This window comes from Dendropsophus ebraccatus, chromosome 1, assembly GCF_027789765.1.
Source record: "Dendropsophus ebraccatus isolate aDenEbr1 chromosome 1, aDenEbr1.pat, whole genome shotgun sequence".
In the NCBI taxonomy this organism is placed as follows: domain Eukaryota; kingdom Metazoa; phylum Chordata; class Amphibia; order Anura; family Hylidae; genus Dendropsophus; species Dendropsophus ebraccatus.
Window position 1 is genome coordinate 91893219 of NC_091454.1, and position 17172 is coordinate 91910390.

A 17172-nucleotide genomic window follows, 5' to 3' on the forward strand; every position below is an offset into this window, starting at 1 on the left:
CATGTAAAAAAAAAATGAAACCAAAGATTTAAAAAATGCTGGATATGTGATATAAGTTACTGTACAGTATAGCAATCGGCATGGAGAGTATAATGTATAGTAACTGCATAAGCCTGAAAACACAGCAGCAGTTTGTAGATACAGGATGGAACTGCAGATCCCCATAATGGCTGAGTGTGAGTGCAGGCACGGTATAGCAGCAGTGTGTATAGCTGAGTGTGAGTGCAGGCACATTATAGCAGCAGTGTGTATAGCCGAGTGTGGGTGCAGGCACATTATAGCAGCAGTGTGTATAGCTGAGTGTGAGTGCAGACACATTATAGCAGGAATGGAGAGGATGGGAAACACAAGGGCTGACAGAGACTGCAGGGAGCATGAAGGAATGAGCAAGAGTAGATGTGGGCACAAACATGCAGCACTCTCTGTCTGGAGAGAGAGTGGTTATAGCTATGAAGAGATTACCCCCACAATCCTGTCCCCTGATGTAAGCCCCAGCCTGAAGTGGATCTGCTATGATTTGGAAGGTAAGAGACTTCCTGGGTCAGAGTACAGTGCTCTAGACCCCGCTATGCAGACCATGCCCCTCCTCCACTCGCGCTCCCACCCAGTACAGTGAGCTCTTTAACCAAAGCAATGCTATTAAACCAAGTCAGAATTTTGAAAAAACTGTGAGCTCTTAAACCGAAACGCTCTAAATCCAAGTTACTCTTAAACCGAGATACCACTGTATATAGAAAAAGAGTTCAAATTGATGGATAAAACTGTGTATTGTAAAGAAGATTCAAATCACCCATCCATGGCTGGGTGATTCACATGGTGCAGCTTCCATTTAGGTGTATGGGTATGTCTTTCTGGTTCAGGCTGTTCCCGAAAAAGAGCTGCTTAACATAGTGCAGACCATACTTTCACACATAAAAATGTAAGGAGTTGTCCCGACTATTAGAAGTGGTCCCCTAATCCACAGGATGTTGGATACCTGGATCTTGATTCAATGTGGTTCTGGTGGCTTGGCTATTTTATATGCCCTTATTGTATGTTTATCTTCATATTTTGCATTTCAAAAAGCTGCATCAATGACCTTTTTGCCTTTTTATGGTAATGAAATTCACAATTTCCACAGTCTTTTAAATATTCATATTATCCTTTTACATTTCTCGTATTGCTGCAGTTTTTAAGATTATTCAGATGTAACTCTTGCACATTAAAGTGGCTTAGATCACTGAATATTTGATCAGCATTATCTGAGTATTATAAAAATACACTTATCTACTGGACTTCAAGTAGCAGTGCCCTCGGAATGATCTAAAGTGCCCTGCAATGTGTTTTCCTCTGGTATTCATCAAATGGAGCTGTCATTCCAAGCTCTCAGATATAAGTGTGCCAGTACTCTGCATTTGGTAGATATGGGTTTGCTGTGAGCAGTTCATCTCTCAAATATTTAATGTCATTTCCTTTATCCATCATGTTAGAAAAAGATGTGAACCGCACAGACCGAACAAACAAATTTTATGAAGGCCAAGATAATCCTGGATTAATTCTACTCCATGACATTTTGATGACATATTGTATGTACGATTTTGATCTTGGTAAGTGGATGTTCATCAATATAGGAAAAAGTGTCCTTACTTTTATTTAACTAATATAACTTTCTCTTTACAATCTGGTCTGCTACATGGCTGTTTATATTTAAGAGACAACTTTTATGCTCTATTAGTTTTTACCATATATTTTTGTGTGTCTGAATGGTTTTAGGGATGCAAAAAGTGTGTTCATTTGTCGTCATAGTGGTTGGCAAGGCTGGGACATCTAACAACAAATGTGTTACTACTTGTTTGACATTGAAAACATGAGATGCAATCTTTATTTCTCACTATAGTAGAAAAGCTATCATTAATTAATAATTTAAATCTGTTTCCTTCAAAACGCTCCATATAAAGAACGGTCTTTTATTTAATAATGGTGAGGCCAGATTGTATTAAATAACCAATGCTGGACTCTTCCCCCTATCAGATTGGCAATATATGCACCCACCAAGAATAGGAATAAAACATAAAATATAGCTTTTACTAATGTGTGCTAAAACTCCTAAGCCACACGTATTCTTCATTTTTACACTAGTTAGATGATAAGGACAGCACATTGGTGATGTGAATTTGATGTGTAAAGTAAAAGTTGTTAGAGTGTAGTGTGTTTCAGTCCTATCTTTCCCTGTGTTTTTAAACCAAAACCAGGAGTAGAAAATACAGAAAGGTTATAGCCTTTAGGAAATAGCCATTATTTGGCCTTAAATGACAGCCACCAACTCAGTTTCAACAGTGTGTGAACATAGCCTGTGTTTTCTATCCACTCCTGGTTTTTGTTGCAAAAATACTGTGTGGGAACATAGCCATATAATGTACTCTTAATGTACTCAATACCCATTAAGACCATGCATGTTAATTGTCATCAAAGATTATGGCTCTGTTAAGCAATAGAGTAGCATGTTGTGCAGACAAACGTTCATGGCATTGATAGCAACCGCCAAATGATTATAAATGAGTGCAGCATACCGATATTCTTAATCCCTGTAGCACAAATGGCAGTCCAGTATTTATGGAAGTAACCCAATTGTTCCCCAGTGTATACTGTTAAGGGAAACACGATGTCAGCATGTTGGATAGCTAGAGATCAGACGGCTTCTCTAAGTAGAGGGTGCAGATACAGTATTAGGCCATAAGTTGTATGTGAATAAATGGAATCCCGGATGGAGTGTATACACATAGGGGGAGATTTATCAAAGGGTGTAAAATTTAGACTGGTTGCTGTGGGCAGTTTGCACCAGTCTAAATTTTACACCCTTTGATAAATGTCCCCCATAGTGTACTCTCCAGCCGGGATCGCCAGCGGCGATGCAAAAAGATGACATGTCCGTTTTCTGCAGCTGCTATTCAGAGAACCTGGCCGCATGCTCCATTGTGTGAAGTGGTGAATTGGGATGTCGGTGCACATGGGTGCGCCCGCATCCCAATTTATCAGAAATGAAGATCATCCGGCTGGTGCTGCAGTACAGGCCGGGATGATCTTCTCTGACACTGGCCGTTCTGTGACCTGGCCGGGTCACAGAACGGCCAGTGTCTTACGCTATGTGAACGTGGCCTAATACTGGAGTCTATATAGGCAGGGTTAGATAGTCCTAACAATATAATAACAGTAGTCTGTATTCCATTTCACTGTTTGGCAAAGAGATGGAGCTTCCCCAATTCCTCTTGTTTCTCTTCCTGGAGACTATTACATGACAGCTTCAGGCTAATTTTATCTATTTATTGCAGTTGCCATGAGGCACATGCATCCTACAAAGGAAGATTGGTAAAGGAGAAGTCTGGGGCATTTTTTTTTTTTGGCAGGGGGAAACTTAACACAGAATCCTAACTTACCTCTCCATGTGGCCGTGCCGCTACACTGGTTCCGGGACCTCAGCCGAAAGTCCTAATGATGTCACGACGAGAGGGAAAATGCCTTCCTGGCTGATGGCTTGCACGCTTAGCCAATCAGTGACAACAGTGACATCCCGCCCCAATTTACTGATTGGCTGGGCGGGCAGTCAATCGACCGGGTTGTGACATTGGCTGAAAGGGGATCTCGGAGCGGACTTCTTTAATGATGCATACTCTTTTAGAAATGTGAAATGTATTTCTAACGTGTAATTGATGATTTATACGTTTAGTGTGCCCTACTGGGCTGGACAGTTATATGCTTAGAACCCCTGCCTATTCTTTTTTTTATTGCACTATTGTCTTTTCATTGGGGTTTTCCAAGTATTTATCTCCAGTCCAGTTCCTTTATAGATTAGTAAGACTACATCATTTTGATCAATTTTATGTCAGAGTATTGCTCAAGGCTTTGACACAGAGAAAACAACTGTGGTAATCTGCCCAGAAAGTCTATCTTGGTATTGTTGAGCTTTAGAATGGGCACCCAAAGGGTATCTGATACCCTATAGACATCCTGACATCCTGGACTTTTCAGGTGAGTAAGGCAATTACTACAAAATTGCAGAAAAGGGGGAGTCTCCAGCTCTCATAAAATCAACAATACTTTCATTAATTAATGAATCATTATTTATCATGTATCATTAATTAATGAATGAATCTATAATAAAGTACTGTTGATTTTACGAGAGTCGGAGACTCCCCTCTTTCCTGTAATACATTCGTACACTGCCCCAAAGTCCGGGGTAAACCTGTGGTCTACCGCGCTCCACTCAGGCAATCAGCCCAAGGAGATCCATATATTATGTTCACCAAGGTGTGCTGACCCATGAATGGACTTTCTCCTACTACAAAATTGATTGACAATTTCTAAGAATAATTTACTGGCAACAAGTCATTGTTGTAATTTAAAGGACTAGAAAGGAAAGAAATAGCATAAGAAAGCAAAAGCATACACCCCTCTAAACTATCAGGATTTTTATTTTAAAGTGGGCTTCTTTTTTTTGCTGAGTAGCCAGGAATTTCTCATTTTACTAAAGCCACTAACAACATATGTCAGCTTCTATACATGCCCAACCATTTGTAGAAAAAAGTGTTGTGGTCAGATTCAAGGGGCAGAGAAAAAGGCCATTGAACTCCTGACAGGAAAAAGTTAGGTCCGTAACTCAGAAAATACTGATTCTTCTATTTTTATTTCCTCTTATTAACCAAATATGTAACGTTACATTGACACTACATTCAAGTAGATTTATGTTTGTGGGCATATCCCCTTCAGTGGAGTTGAGCTGCAATATCAGTCACAACCTATGGACATGAGTGCTAGTGTTTACAGGAAGACTGAGGTTACCCTTGCAACATGAAATACTTGGCTAGTGCATGAATGGTATTCTCTACTTGGTTGTTCCACTTAATTAGTGCTTGGTATAGAGCTTTAGCAGATGGAGTAGCGTAAATGGTATGCATGTTTCCTTTGATCCAATTTTTCATCTGTTAATCCTTTCGATGCTGGAGGGGGCTTATTGGCTAATTACATTAGAGCGCCCTGGCGTGTCTCTTAGGCCTTCCAGCATTGAAAGTGTTAAACACCATGCTGGGATGATTTATCCAGATCGCTAAGGCTGTAATGAGAAATTGATTGTTGAGATATTATCAGGATGACATTCAAATCCTCCTCTTTGTTACAAAGTGTTCAGCTGTGACGGTAATGTCTTATATCTATTTTCCTTTCCTGTGTTTGCTTGGTTGTGGTAGAAAACTTGGTCGCAAGCCAAACAAGTATATTCCCAAGTATACAAGCCCTAACAATTTAAGTAAAATACTGATTCTTTTATTGTAATTATCTATTTTTATTTAATATTATTATACACGGTACATGATTAGTGTGTTTCTTTTTCCCCCTAATGTTGCACAGAAATGAACGTAGTTTTAAATAAAGCTTTTTTTTTTTTTTTTTCGAAGACTATATAAAGACTTTCCCTTCTGAGAGATCGTAACCATAAATGGCCAGTGTAAAAGAAGAAATAAAAAATAAAACTGTTGTTGGTCATGCCTCTATAAACATCGTTGTGTTTGGGGGCCCAGTCAATGAATAGCTCTGAGCTACATGAATAATAGCACACAGTAAGAAATAACACTCCTCACCTGTCGAGGGTCGTACTGATAACAAAGACCTTTTAATCTTAGTCTACACTTTCCTACAAGGTTTAAAAATTAGCTTTTAGCTGGTTATACAGATAACAGTTGTCCGTAACAAAATACCATAAAAAGCATTGTTAATGATGTAGGACTCCCATTTTTTCATTGTCATGATTTATTAGACTGCATTTGTTAAGTAAATGGTGTTTGTCTGGCTAATTTATTGATAACTTGCCATCAGGATAACTTATCAATATAAGACTGGTGGGGTGCTGACATGCACAATCAGATTTTTGCCAGAACTGCAGCGACCACAAATATAGATGGCGCCATATAGACATGGCAATGTTGGGTTACTGTAACTCAGGTCCCATTTAGGGGAACATGTCATCCGAGCAGATTGATGTATTTTTTGTTGTGGGGAAATTCAGTATAGCATGTACCGTATTAATTGAAATCACTGCTCTTACTTTCTTAGGAGTCCTCATTCATAGGATAACTCACTCCTAAAGCATGGAAAGATCAGAGATTTCAATCAATATTGGACTGGAACTAATCACACATACGTGTTCAATCTGCTCAGCTTTTCCTGCTCTATAGCTTGATGCTGATTAGAGATGAGTGAATCGCATGGTATTTAATTACCGGTGGCTGACAAAGTTGGATGCAGCCTATGGCTGTATCCATGTTTTCCAGGACTCCCTAGGGCTGCATCCAACTTTTTCAGCCACCGGTATGACCACAATCTAATATAAATGTACACTGTGGAAAAATGATTTCATCCTCTTTATATTTGCCTTATGTTACTTTTAACATCTTAATTTTGCCTCTTTTTCAGGATATGTTCAAGGGATGAGTGATTTGCTTTCTCCAGTTTTATATGTGATGGAAAATGAAGTTGATGCTTTTTGGTGCTTTGTATCATACATGGATCAGCTGGTAAATGTATAGCTAATGATAAACTTGTATTTTCATATTACAAGAGCCCCACTAATTCTGTTAACTGAGATAAAAAATTTTATATACCTTAAAGGTGTTTTCCTATGTTATACATCCAGTAAAAGTGCCCCATTTTCTCCCGATAGCTTAGGACCCCAGAGTAGGCAGCCTTCTGTCTTTGGAGTTGGTTTACGTGCTAGTTGCATTTGTGCCACAAATCGTTCTTAATTTGCTCTTATGTGTGTTTGCTGAAGAAATTAGGTTGTTTTACCTGGCCAACTGGCTCCCTTGCATGTAAAAGTTATAGGCATATAGCTGACACAACTACTAGCCTGTAAATAGGCGTATTGTGGAAATAATGGCCACTAAATTCTAGAGTCAAAAAGTTATTTGCAGACTTGGTTGCATTCAGCTTTTAATTTTTAGTTTCTCTTGTTCAGCATCAGAACTTTGAAGAACAAATGCAGGGAATGAAAACACAGTTGGTCCAGTTGAGTACCTTGCTGCGGCTTCTGGACAGCAGCTTTTGTAATTACCTTGGTATGTATACATTCAAATTACCTAGCTTCTGTTTACAAATAGAAGGCTTGTAGATTATGTGATTGTATATGGGGACTCAAGGATCTTCCTATCTTAATTCCTCATTTTGAGAATGTATTTGAAATCATAAAACAAATTCACAGATCAGCCATAAGATTAACCCCTTAAGGTCCAAGCCAATTTTCGTTTTTGCGCTTTTGCTTTTTCCATTTTATGTTTAAAAGTCCATAGCGCTTGCATTTTTTCACCTAGAGACTTATATGAGTGCTTATTTTTTGCGATACTAAATATGTTTATTTATTTATTTATTAATTTATATTTATAAAATGGGAAAAGGGGGGTGATTTGGACTTTTATTAGGGGAGGGGATTTTTTATTAATAAAAACACTTTTTCACTTTTTTTTTTACATGGACTAGAAGCCCCCCTGGGGGGCTTGTATATACATAGCACTGATCTCTCATAGAGATCAATGCTGTGTATATACACAGCAAAGATCCATGAGATCGGTCATAGATTGCTATGGCCTGCTGCAGGCCATAGCAATCTATTGCCGAGCCGGGATCAGCGTCATTCCGACGCTGAGGCCCGGCACGGGCAGAAGAACGGGGGGGAGATCCGACCCACTAGACACCAGGGATAGTGTGCATAAAGCACTTCAATGCAGCTGTCAGGTTTGACAGCTGCATTGAAGTGCTTAATTAGTGGGCGCGGCAACGGGACCCGCGCCGGCTAACAGAGGCACTGCCCGGCTGCACGTGTCAGCCGGGATCAGCGCCGTTCAGAGCGGGGTCCCGGCGGGACCCCGCTCTGAACACCCCCCGCGGCGCCATGACGTATCAGATACGTCATGGGTCGCTAAGGGGTTAAAGGGGTTGTTCAAAATAAACACATAATGTGCTGTGCTGCCTGATAAGTCCTTTTAAACTATGGACTTAAAATATATATATATCAAGGTTTTTTTTTTTTTTTTTTTTTTTTTTTTATACCTACGGCCTGCATAGAGAGTTATCTGCCTTTTTTGTTTCTTGGATATTATTATGGCTAGAGAACTGGGTCAAAGCATCTCCAAAATGGTGTGGGTGTTCCTGATATGCAGTGATTAGTATTGTCCAAAAGAAGTCCAAGAAAGGACAAGTGGTGAACTAACAACAGGGGCATGGGCCAGCCCATCTGATCAAAACCCACAGAAGAGCCACAATAGCACATGTTGCTGAAAAATTTAATGCTGGAGTTGTAAGAACTGGGCCAAGGAGCAATGAAATAAGGTGGCTTGCTCTGACAATCACTTTTTCTTTTCTTGTCAACAGTAACTTTTCTAGCATTTTCTTCTACAGAGCCCAGATGAGCTAGCCTTCTCTTCCCATGAACATCAGTGATTGGGGGGGGGGGGGGGGAGGTGTGAACTATTTGATAAGCCTAGATGAGCTAGCCTTCCCTTCCTACGCACATCAGTGATTGGGAGGGGGGGGGAGAAGGGGTGAACTATTTGATAAGCCCAGATGAGCTAGCCTTCACTTCCTACGATTGTAATCTTACACATCTATAAATTATGGATAACCTACACCAGCTGCCTGTTTTACGTTAATGATCATTTTATTTCTAATTAATTCTTTTATTAGAATCTCAGGACTCTGGTTATCTATATTTCTGTTTCCGGTGGCTTCTGATACGATTTAAAAGGGAATTCAGTTTTCATGATATTCTTCGAGTGTGGGAGGTAAGGTCTTGCAGATTTGTACAGTATTGTGTGCATCAACAAACAACTTTTTTTCTAAAATACAACCCTGAATTGAATCTGGTTATGGCAAACTCAGGCTTCTAAAATGGTTAAGTGATGTGGAACAAATCATAAGCCTTTTCCTTTTGTGACAAATGCAACAGATGAAAGGTGAAGAGGACCAGTGATTTGCTCTCTTTCTGAGTTGCTCATTTGTATTCATAGATTTTGAATGGAAATTACTACAGGTTTCTCATCAGCAAGTGAAAGGTTTTAAACTGTTTTCAACAATTTTATAGGTAATGTGGACAGACTTGCCGTGTCAAAATTTCCATCTGCTCATTTGTTGCGCTATACTAGAGTCTGAGAAAAAGAAAATAATGGATGGGGGCTTCGGCTTCAATGAGATTCTAAAGGTATGGCAGTATTATAATAACACCATGTACATTATTAAATCATATTACAATTTATGAATCGTGCCTAGGTTAAATAGCTTTACCGCTGTTTTAGTGATGTCTTTACTTCACTCTGTACTGATCTGCATTTCCATGCACTGCCTCCCAATGATCAAATACTCCTAACAGCGCTCTATTACAGATCCCTCTTAACTTGCAGTGCCACCCCGTACAGAGACAATTCTCGCAGTTCATCTTAGCATTCTGCCTCTGTTCTGTAGTAGCTATTGCTCAGTTTTACCTTTTACCATTTTACTAAGCGATCTTGCCCCCTTCTTCTTATTCGCATTTATGAGTTTCCATATGACGGCTGTATACTCGGCTTTTCTTTTGCACCTCTTCTGTTTATTTGTTCCTGGGTATATTTACTTTGGAAAGCAACTTGTTACTTAGCTAATCTGAGCAAAGTATCCTAGTCTTGGGAGTTTTGTAAACTTTACACTGAATAATTAACCCCTTTAGGACCCATGACGTACCGGTACGCCAGAAGGTCCAGGGGCTCTATGAAGCGAGCTTGGGAGCTGAGCTTGCTTCATAGAGGGGAAGGACCGGCTGCTTTTCCCCACCTTAATGATGGGCCACAGCGGTTGCGCTGCCACCTGTCATTAACCCCTTTAAATGCAGCCGATTGTGGCATTTAAGTGTCAGCTGTGCTTTTGTCACTGCAGAGGAGTAATACTTACCTCCATGCAGTGAGCTCGGCAGTCTGGTTATAGAGTCTGACTCTGATAACAATGATCAGAATCAATAGCATAACAACAGTACAGTGTAAGCAATCTAATAATTGCATATAATAGTATCCTAGGGGGACTTAGAAAGTGTAAAAAACAAAAATTAAAAATAGTTTTTAAAAATATGACGAAGTTGAAATAACTCCCCATTTTATATATAAAACGCACAAAATATTTAAACATATATATTATAGCGCGCAGAATTGTCGGATCTATTAATAAATAACACTAGTGTTTCCATATGGTGAGCAGTGTAAACAAATTTTATTATTATTATTATTTTTTTTTTTTTTTACATTGACACAGCTTTTCAACATGGTTAAAGGACTTGGAGAGAATAGCTCATATAGGCATCTGAGTGTCTTAAAGGGGTTATCCAGCATTAGAAAAACATGGCCACCTTCTACCAGAAACAGCCGGACTCTTGTCAGTTTGAGTGGGGTTTTGCAACTCTGTTCGATTAAAGTGAATGGAGTATAATCGCAAACCACTTCTAAACTGGAGACAGTTGTGCTGTCTCTGGAAGAAAGCAGCCATGTTTTTCTAATGCTTGATAACTCCTCTAACTAGTTGACACATTGCTCCACCTTGCCTCTTTTGCCTGTCTTTTCACCATGCTTGGGAAGCAGGAAGGTACCCGTTTTGATTTCCTCATTACAAGTTGTAAAAGCTTTTTAGCATTGTTTTATAAACAATGTCAAACAATAGTTCTTAAGTTTCTATGTTATTATCAGCTGAAGGGTGTGTGAGTGGGTGGAGAATGAAGGTTCTTCTCAGAGTAGACACTGGGACAGTCAGCCAACTCTTGGCATCAATTTAGGTTGCTGCATCTGGCTCTTTCTTGCAGGGCAAGGCCTCTGATGAAGGGACAGCACAAAGAGAGATATCTTTGTCTTCAATCAGACAGGGTTGCTTACAGGGTCACCTTACTGGTGAGAAAGGATACAAATATTGTTTAATCAGAATCCAGTTGTATATGGTAATAATAGAAGTGCGAGTGTTAGGACAAAGATACCCTGATACCCCTGATGACACAAAGATTGGCAAAGCTTTACAAAGTTTATGTTTATTTATGTGGCCTCTGTTTGCAGGGCCCTAGTACACCTTCAGCCTAGTAGCAAGCAAGAGAAAGTTGGCAAGTTAGTTGAGAGGTGTGTTTAGTGATCTCGCAGTTCCGATGGTACATGTGGTGAACTGCAGCAATTCTTAAATGGGTCTGAATGGTAAAGGGGTCTGTTCCCAGGAGGGGACAAAGTGGGAGTTCATCACCCAGGCCCTGTTCAGTCTACTTTTCATTCCTCTAACAATGTACATGTCTTGGTACACAAGGCACATTTAAGGTTTCACCATTAACTCTCATTTTGTTTTTTAGCATATCAATGAACTTTCCATGAAGCTTGATGTAAATGATGTTCTTTGTAAAGCAGAAGCGATCTCCTTACAGATGATGAAATGCAAGGTATTACAATGTACTTTGTGACCTTTGCAGTTTTTAGTGTATTACAATCTCGTTTAGCAGGAACTATGAAATTTTAACTCTGTGATGCCGCAGGGCAGTTCTATTAATTTTTCGGTAAAGGTTTATATTGTTGTGCTGTACTTGTTATGTAAAACAGGAAAAGCAAAGTGAATAGTTATTTTTGTGTATTCAGACTGTTCTCTTCTTGGACTTGAATTACAGTGTTTGTATACAAGAGAACACCTGTACCAAAATATTGTCAGTAGAGATGAGCGAACCTCGAGCATGCTCGAGTCCTTCCGAACCCGATCGTTCGCCATTTGATTAGCTGTGGCTGCTAAAGTTTTTCCACATAGCCTTAGGGCTTTATCCAACTTCAGCAGCCACCGCTAATCAAATGCTGAACGATCGGGTTTGGATGGACTCGAGCATGCTCGAGGTTCGCTCATCTCTAATTGTCAGCAATCATATTAAAGGATTGTTTGCTCCATCTGATCCCAGAAAAAAAATGAACAATGTGGAATTACAGGGAATGATTAGTGAACAATAAGCGAACAAATGTGGTCAACAACACAATAAGCTCAGTAGATGCGATCAGCAACACTTTTTCAATAGTTGCCTACCTTCACACGAAACGATTATCGTTTAAATTCAAGCAATATAATATTTTTTTACATGATAATGGTCCTGTGTAATAGGGCCCTTACTATCTACTGCAAGAAATGAAAAGACTGCCACTAAGTGTTTTTATACAAATTGTATAAATCCATTGGAGCCTTTATTATCATTCACTTTATGATATAATTTCTTTGATGTTTTGGATAGATTAAGTTAAAACATTAGTGGTGTATTAACATAAAACTTTTTGTGCATTGAAAGATCCACCCGTCATCATGGCACAAGTGCATAAGCATACTACTGCGTGTGTTGGTGGACTCTGCCTGCTTATGTGGACCTTGATCTGTTGTCCTTCTTCATTTTCTTTCCCTTGACAATGTTTTCACACATTGGGTTATGCCCTAAGACTATTAAGTTAGTGGATATCGGCATTTATCTGCTGCTGCCTACCTTCCTTGCTATTCGCCTATAATAGATGTAGATAACTGACCTATATATGAAAAAAAAACACTTAGTTGCATTGTGTCCACTGACATTAGTCTTCTTCTGACACGATAAAATTAACTGTGTAGTTACTAGAACATTCCTTCATGCCAAATGGCTGGATTTTGTTTCTAAGCTGACGCATTTTTTATTCTGCAGATCCAGTGACAGGACTAAACAGCATAAAGGGACCTTAGCACAGTGCTCTCTGTTATTGGATTAGGCTAGTTGAGGACTCACATTTTGCACTTTAATTTAATTTAATATTTTTCTTTAATTGTTACTGCATTTGCATATATGTGACTTTTTTTTACATTGAGGAGAGCAGATCTGGTGACTGCCCCACCAGCTACATGCATTCATATTGTTTAAATGCTGCTGTCAATTCTGAAGTTGCCATTTATACTGTAAAAATATCTGTTAACATAGATCACAGTCAGCAGAGATCACTCTGTTCAGGATAATAGTCATGGCTCTCAGCTGTTGATAGCAGCTTGGAGCCATGTTTATAGAGAGGGCTTGAGTCCTGAACCCTCTCTATACCTGCTTACTGATATCGTCATGTGTCATTAGGGGTTAACCACTATTTTTTTTATAGTACAACTTAGTTGCTTAAAGGGATACTCCCAACTGGGGTAGTTATACCCTATACACAGTTTGTAGTTTGTTGAAGAAATTGAGGGGTTATAAGAGATTGTGTGTATGTGGAGGGTGTCTGACCTCTGGGGCTACCTCCATCTGATTTTGAGAGTGGGGACCCTGAAATAAATGCTTACAGGCTGCTCGTGTGCAAGCCACAGCTCAACTCATTTTCCATGGAGCCACCGAAGAGGGCCAAAGCCAACATTCAGCTCTATTCGTGGCTCCATGGAGAGTGAATGGAGCTGCGGCCTGCAGCTCGGCCTAGCAGGGATTTCAGGGTTAATTTTTTCAAGAACATGGGAGGGCCCAGCAGTTAGAACCCCCGCACATATTGTAGATAGGGCATAACTACCCCAGATGGGAATACAAGGGAATTTAAGGTGGTCATACATTTTCAATACCTGTCAGCATCTTCAGAAATCTCCATTGTTTGTGCCACCTGTGTTGTGAAGATCAGACTTTGGTAAATCCTAATTTCAAAGGATTTCATATTTTTGCCACTTACAGTTATATAATATTGGATCCTCAATAAATAATTATTTTACATATTTTTTTAGTCATTTGTTTGATTTGGTTCTCTTTATTTACGTTTAGGACCTGGCTTAGTTTTGGGTTAAATTTGTGCAGAAATGTTTCACCACTCTTTATGAATATGATAAAAAGTTTTCTTCTGCTCTATACTTAATATAGAAATGTGTTGTCTCTCATCTAGGATTTGCCTTCAGCAGTTTGCGAGGTTCTAGGACTTAAAGACAATACATCGGCGCCAGCTTTTGACCTGGCCGAAGATTGTGTTAGAAAACATTACCAAAACTCCTCATCTCCGAATAGCTCAGTGCCTGCTCTTCCTCAAAACGGGACAAGAAGTAACTCAAGCCTGAAACATCTGCCAAACAGTGTTCACACACAGACCTCTACCTGGTAAAGCTGCTGTCATCCAGAAGCTAACAAACAAAGACACTTGATTTAATATGTAACATTAATTCAGCTATTAATCTTGGAGATTTTGGAAAACTCAGATATTTTGTCTTTGCATTAAAGCTTTTAAGAAAAGATCTTACGTAATTATTTGAAATTATTTTTGTAGTTATTGCTAAACCAAAATTATTCCACAAAATTTCAGTAGAAAAAAGGTTTGGGAACTGTAATTGTTTTCTTAAACTGTATGATATGTCAGTTAAAGGGTTTTCCAATACGATTGAGGTCTGACTGATGTGGTATGTGAATTAAAACATATTTCAAATGTACAAGCATTTTTGAAAATGTCCTGTTTCAGAGATATATAGACATACTAATCGCCCATGTGCCTGCATTGTTTTGATAATCTATTGCCCTTGGTAATGACCCAGTAAGATATCAGATATGCTTAGTTTAACTGCAGTCTCCAAGAATTACAGTTAGCTTTCACTTTCTATTCAAGCAAGTGTGATAGTAGGATAGTTTGTGCATTTTTGCATGGCAATAGAAGGGTCATGGTTCAGAGAGAAAACCAGGAAGTGATTGGATCCATGGTGGAAAAGAACAGTGCAGTGGTATAGGTCATTTTACCTAAAAAAAAACCAAAAACCTGCACATTTGTACTTCTTTACATATATGTATGTGCTATACAGCAAATTTGTACCAACTTTGCTTAGTGAGAAAACCCATTGAATAGGTTTAAAGTAGCAGTAAATATGCTAATTATTAAAAGAAATCCATTCTATATGGAATACAAATTGTTTCATCTCTATACATTTGTGCACATTTACTCCATTCTGTATATTGGTAGAATAGAGACCTGCAAGCATTTACACCATTTTATTTTTCTGACATGCTAATATTGGTATGATAGTAGAAAAGTGGAAATAGAAAATTTAACCATGTACTATACAAAAGAAGGCTCATAAGCTGTTGATAAACTTGTAGAAAGTGAATATAAGGTCAATAATGTACAAAATCCTACATGTGTCACAATGTATAATTAACCTTCTTTTGAGATGACTGAAAACCAATGATCAGTGGTCTTTTAGATGGTTGTTGCCCCCGAAAAAAGAGGCCTGACACACACAGGATATAAGGGAAAAGAAAATATGTTGCAGAAAAGTTTCCTTTAGATCTGGGGCTGTACCCTGCTGTGCCTAATATAGGACATGAGTGTGGTGCCTTACACAGAGATTCAAAGAACACCACAAATAACCCAGCTTTATTCACTATCTGACAGTGTATATTTTTTTCATGTGACACTTGTTTAATTTACTAAACTCTAAAAAAAAGGAAGAAAACCTGACAATTTACAACACAAAATGTACCATTAACTTCTTAATCCTTTTAGCTCCTTTCTTAAGACAGAGCATGTCTTTGTCACCAGAAACTAATAATTCTTAACAGCTGCCATACAACAAGGATTCATGCACAGATCATAGATTCTGATACGGCACCGCAGCAAGAATGGGGCACAGAATTAAACTACATGGCAGGTCTATATGTGCTATCTCATTTAAAACTTAAAGGAGAAGTCCCACGAAACTTAAAAATCACCGGCAGGCAGGGGGATGAGGGAACATAAGAAATAAAGTATACTTACCCATCTCCATGCCCCTGCAGTACTGCTTACCGATTTCACTGGCTGCCTGTAGCGGAAACATCACATACCCAGCTGATGGATTACTTGCTTAGCCAATCAGTGATTGGGGTGGGACCCTGCTGGAGCCAGCCAAAAATGACATTGGGCTGCTGTCAGAGATACCCAAGATCAGCATTGGGGGTACAAGTAAGTATACTTTATTATTTTCCTGCACCCCCGTCCCTGCCTGTCATTTTTGTGGGAGGAAAGCAATTAATCTTTTTATAATCTAGTCTATGATCATATCAATTAAGAGAGATAATGAATTACTCACATAACCCAATATATTATTACTTTTGTATGTAAATATTATTTATAAGATTGTTGCAGATATAGGATTCTTCAAAATATTAAGCTGAAATTAATATTAAGCTGAAAAACTTGATCATAAACCTTTGATTAATGCTACTTTTCAATGACTGCGGTGCATTTTATAGCTAATAAGCTAATCTTGTGAAAGTTGATACTAGTTCTCAATTTATTATTGCTTATCCATTCCATATGCAGTTATTCACTAAAGTTAATCGACTTTTATTGGAGGCTTTCCAATGTGGTGACTAAAACAGATCTATACAGTCATTTTAGTACATCCTGCCTTTTGTCATGGTCAGCCTCCAGATGCATATGCCATGCTGCATGATTATTAGTTATGTGGCATACATGACTTAATCAATGTATTAATTGTATAGTGAAAATTGTAAATATTGAATTTCAAGTGTAATTATTTCAACTGTATCTTTTACAAGCAGTTTGGTACTTTGCAATAAAGTTTTCTTGAAGGTGTTTACAGCAAAGATTTGAGGGTATTTATTTCGACACACTGAATGCTGATGCCTAATTTTCTGCTTATTAAGAGGGCTGTATGAAATCAACTTTATTATTGCGAATAAACTTTTATTATGAAAAATATGTGGGGAGTCTCTGAAATCCCCTGGAGTACAGGCAAATCTTATTACCAGCTTTGGAACAGCTATTCCTTAATATTATTCAGACTACCTGCTTTATGTACACTAACCTCTTCATCTACTTCTGCCCTTATTAACACATAAGGGGGAGGGGGTTATCAAGATTATATTTTTCAGAGGTAAAAAATATTTTAATACAAAAATGCCTCTTTCTGACTTTTCTCTGCCTTCACATTTTAAAGGGGTTATCCAGTGCTACAAAAACATTGCCACTTTCTTTCACAGACAACATGACTGAGCAGAAAAACCCTGCCCAAGTTGGAGACAAGAGCGGGGCTGTCTCTGGAAGAAAGGGGCCATGTTTTGGTAGCGCTGGATAACCCCTTTAATTAACTACTCAGAGGCCCTGCACTCACAGAAAAACAATGAGAACAAAACTATGCTCTCATACAAAGCTGGAAGGCCAAATCTTTTCA

The 17172-nt window shown here is 38.8% G+C and overlaps 1 protein-coding gene across 1 annotated transcript in view; it reads left to right on the forward strand.

Moving 5' to 3' along the window:
• Nucleotides 1–16585, forward strand: part of TBC1D15 (TBC1 domain family member 15) — a 92178-nt gene extending 75593 nt beyond the window's left edge. Inside the window, exons 11-17 of the mRNA XM_069975279.1 lie at nt 1470–1586; nt 6442–6542; nt 6983–7082; nt 8704–8801; nt 9101–9217; nt 11360–11446; nt 13902–16585. Coding sequence (XP_069831380.1) covers nt 1470–1586; nt 6442–6542; nt 6983–7082; nt 8704–8801; nt 9101–9217; nt 11360–11446; nt 13902–14114 — 833 coding nt within the window. The 3' untranslated portion in view covers nt 14115–16585. The remainder of the gene's footprint in view (nt 1–1469; nt 1587–6441; nt 6543–6982; nt 7083–8703; nt 8802–9100; nt 9218–11359; nt 11447–13901) is intronic.
• Nucleotides 16586–17172: the final 587 nt, after the last annotated feature.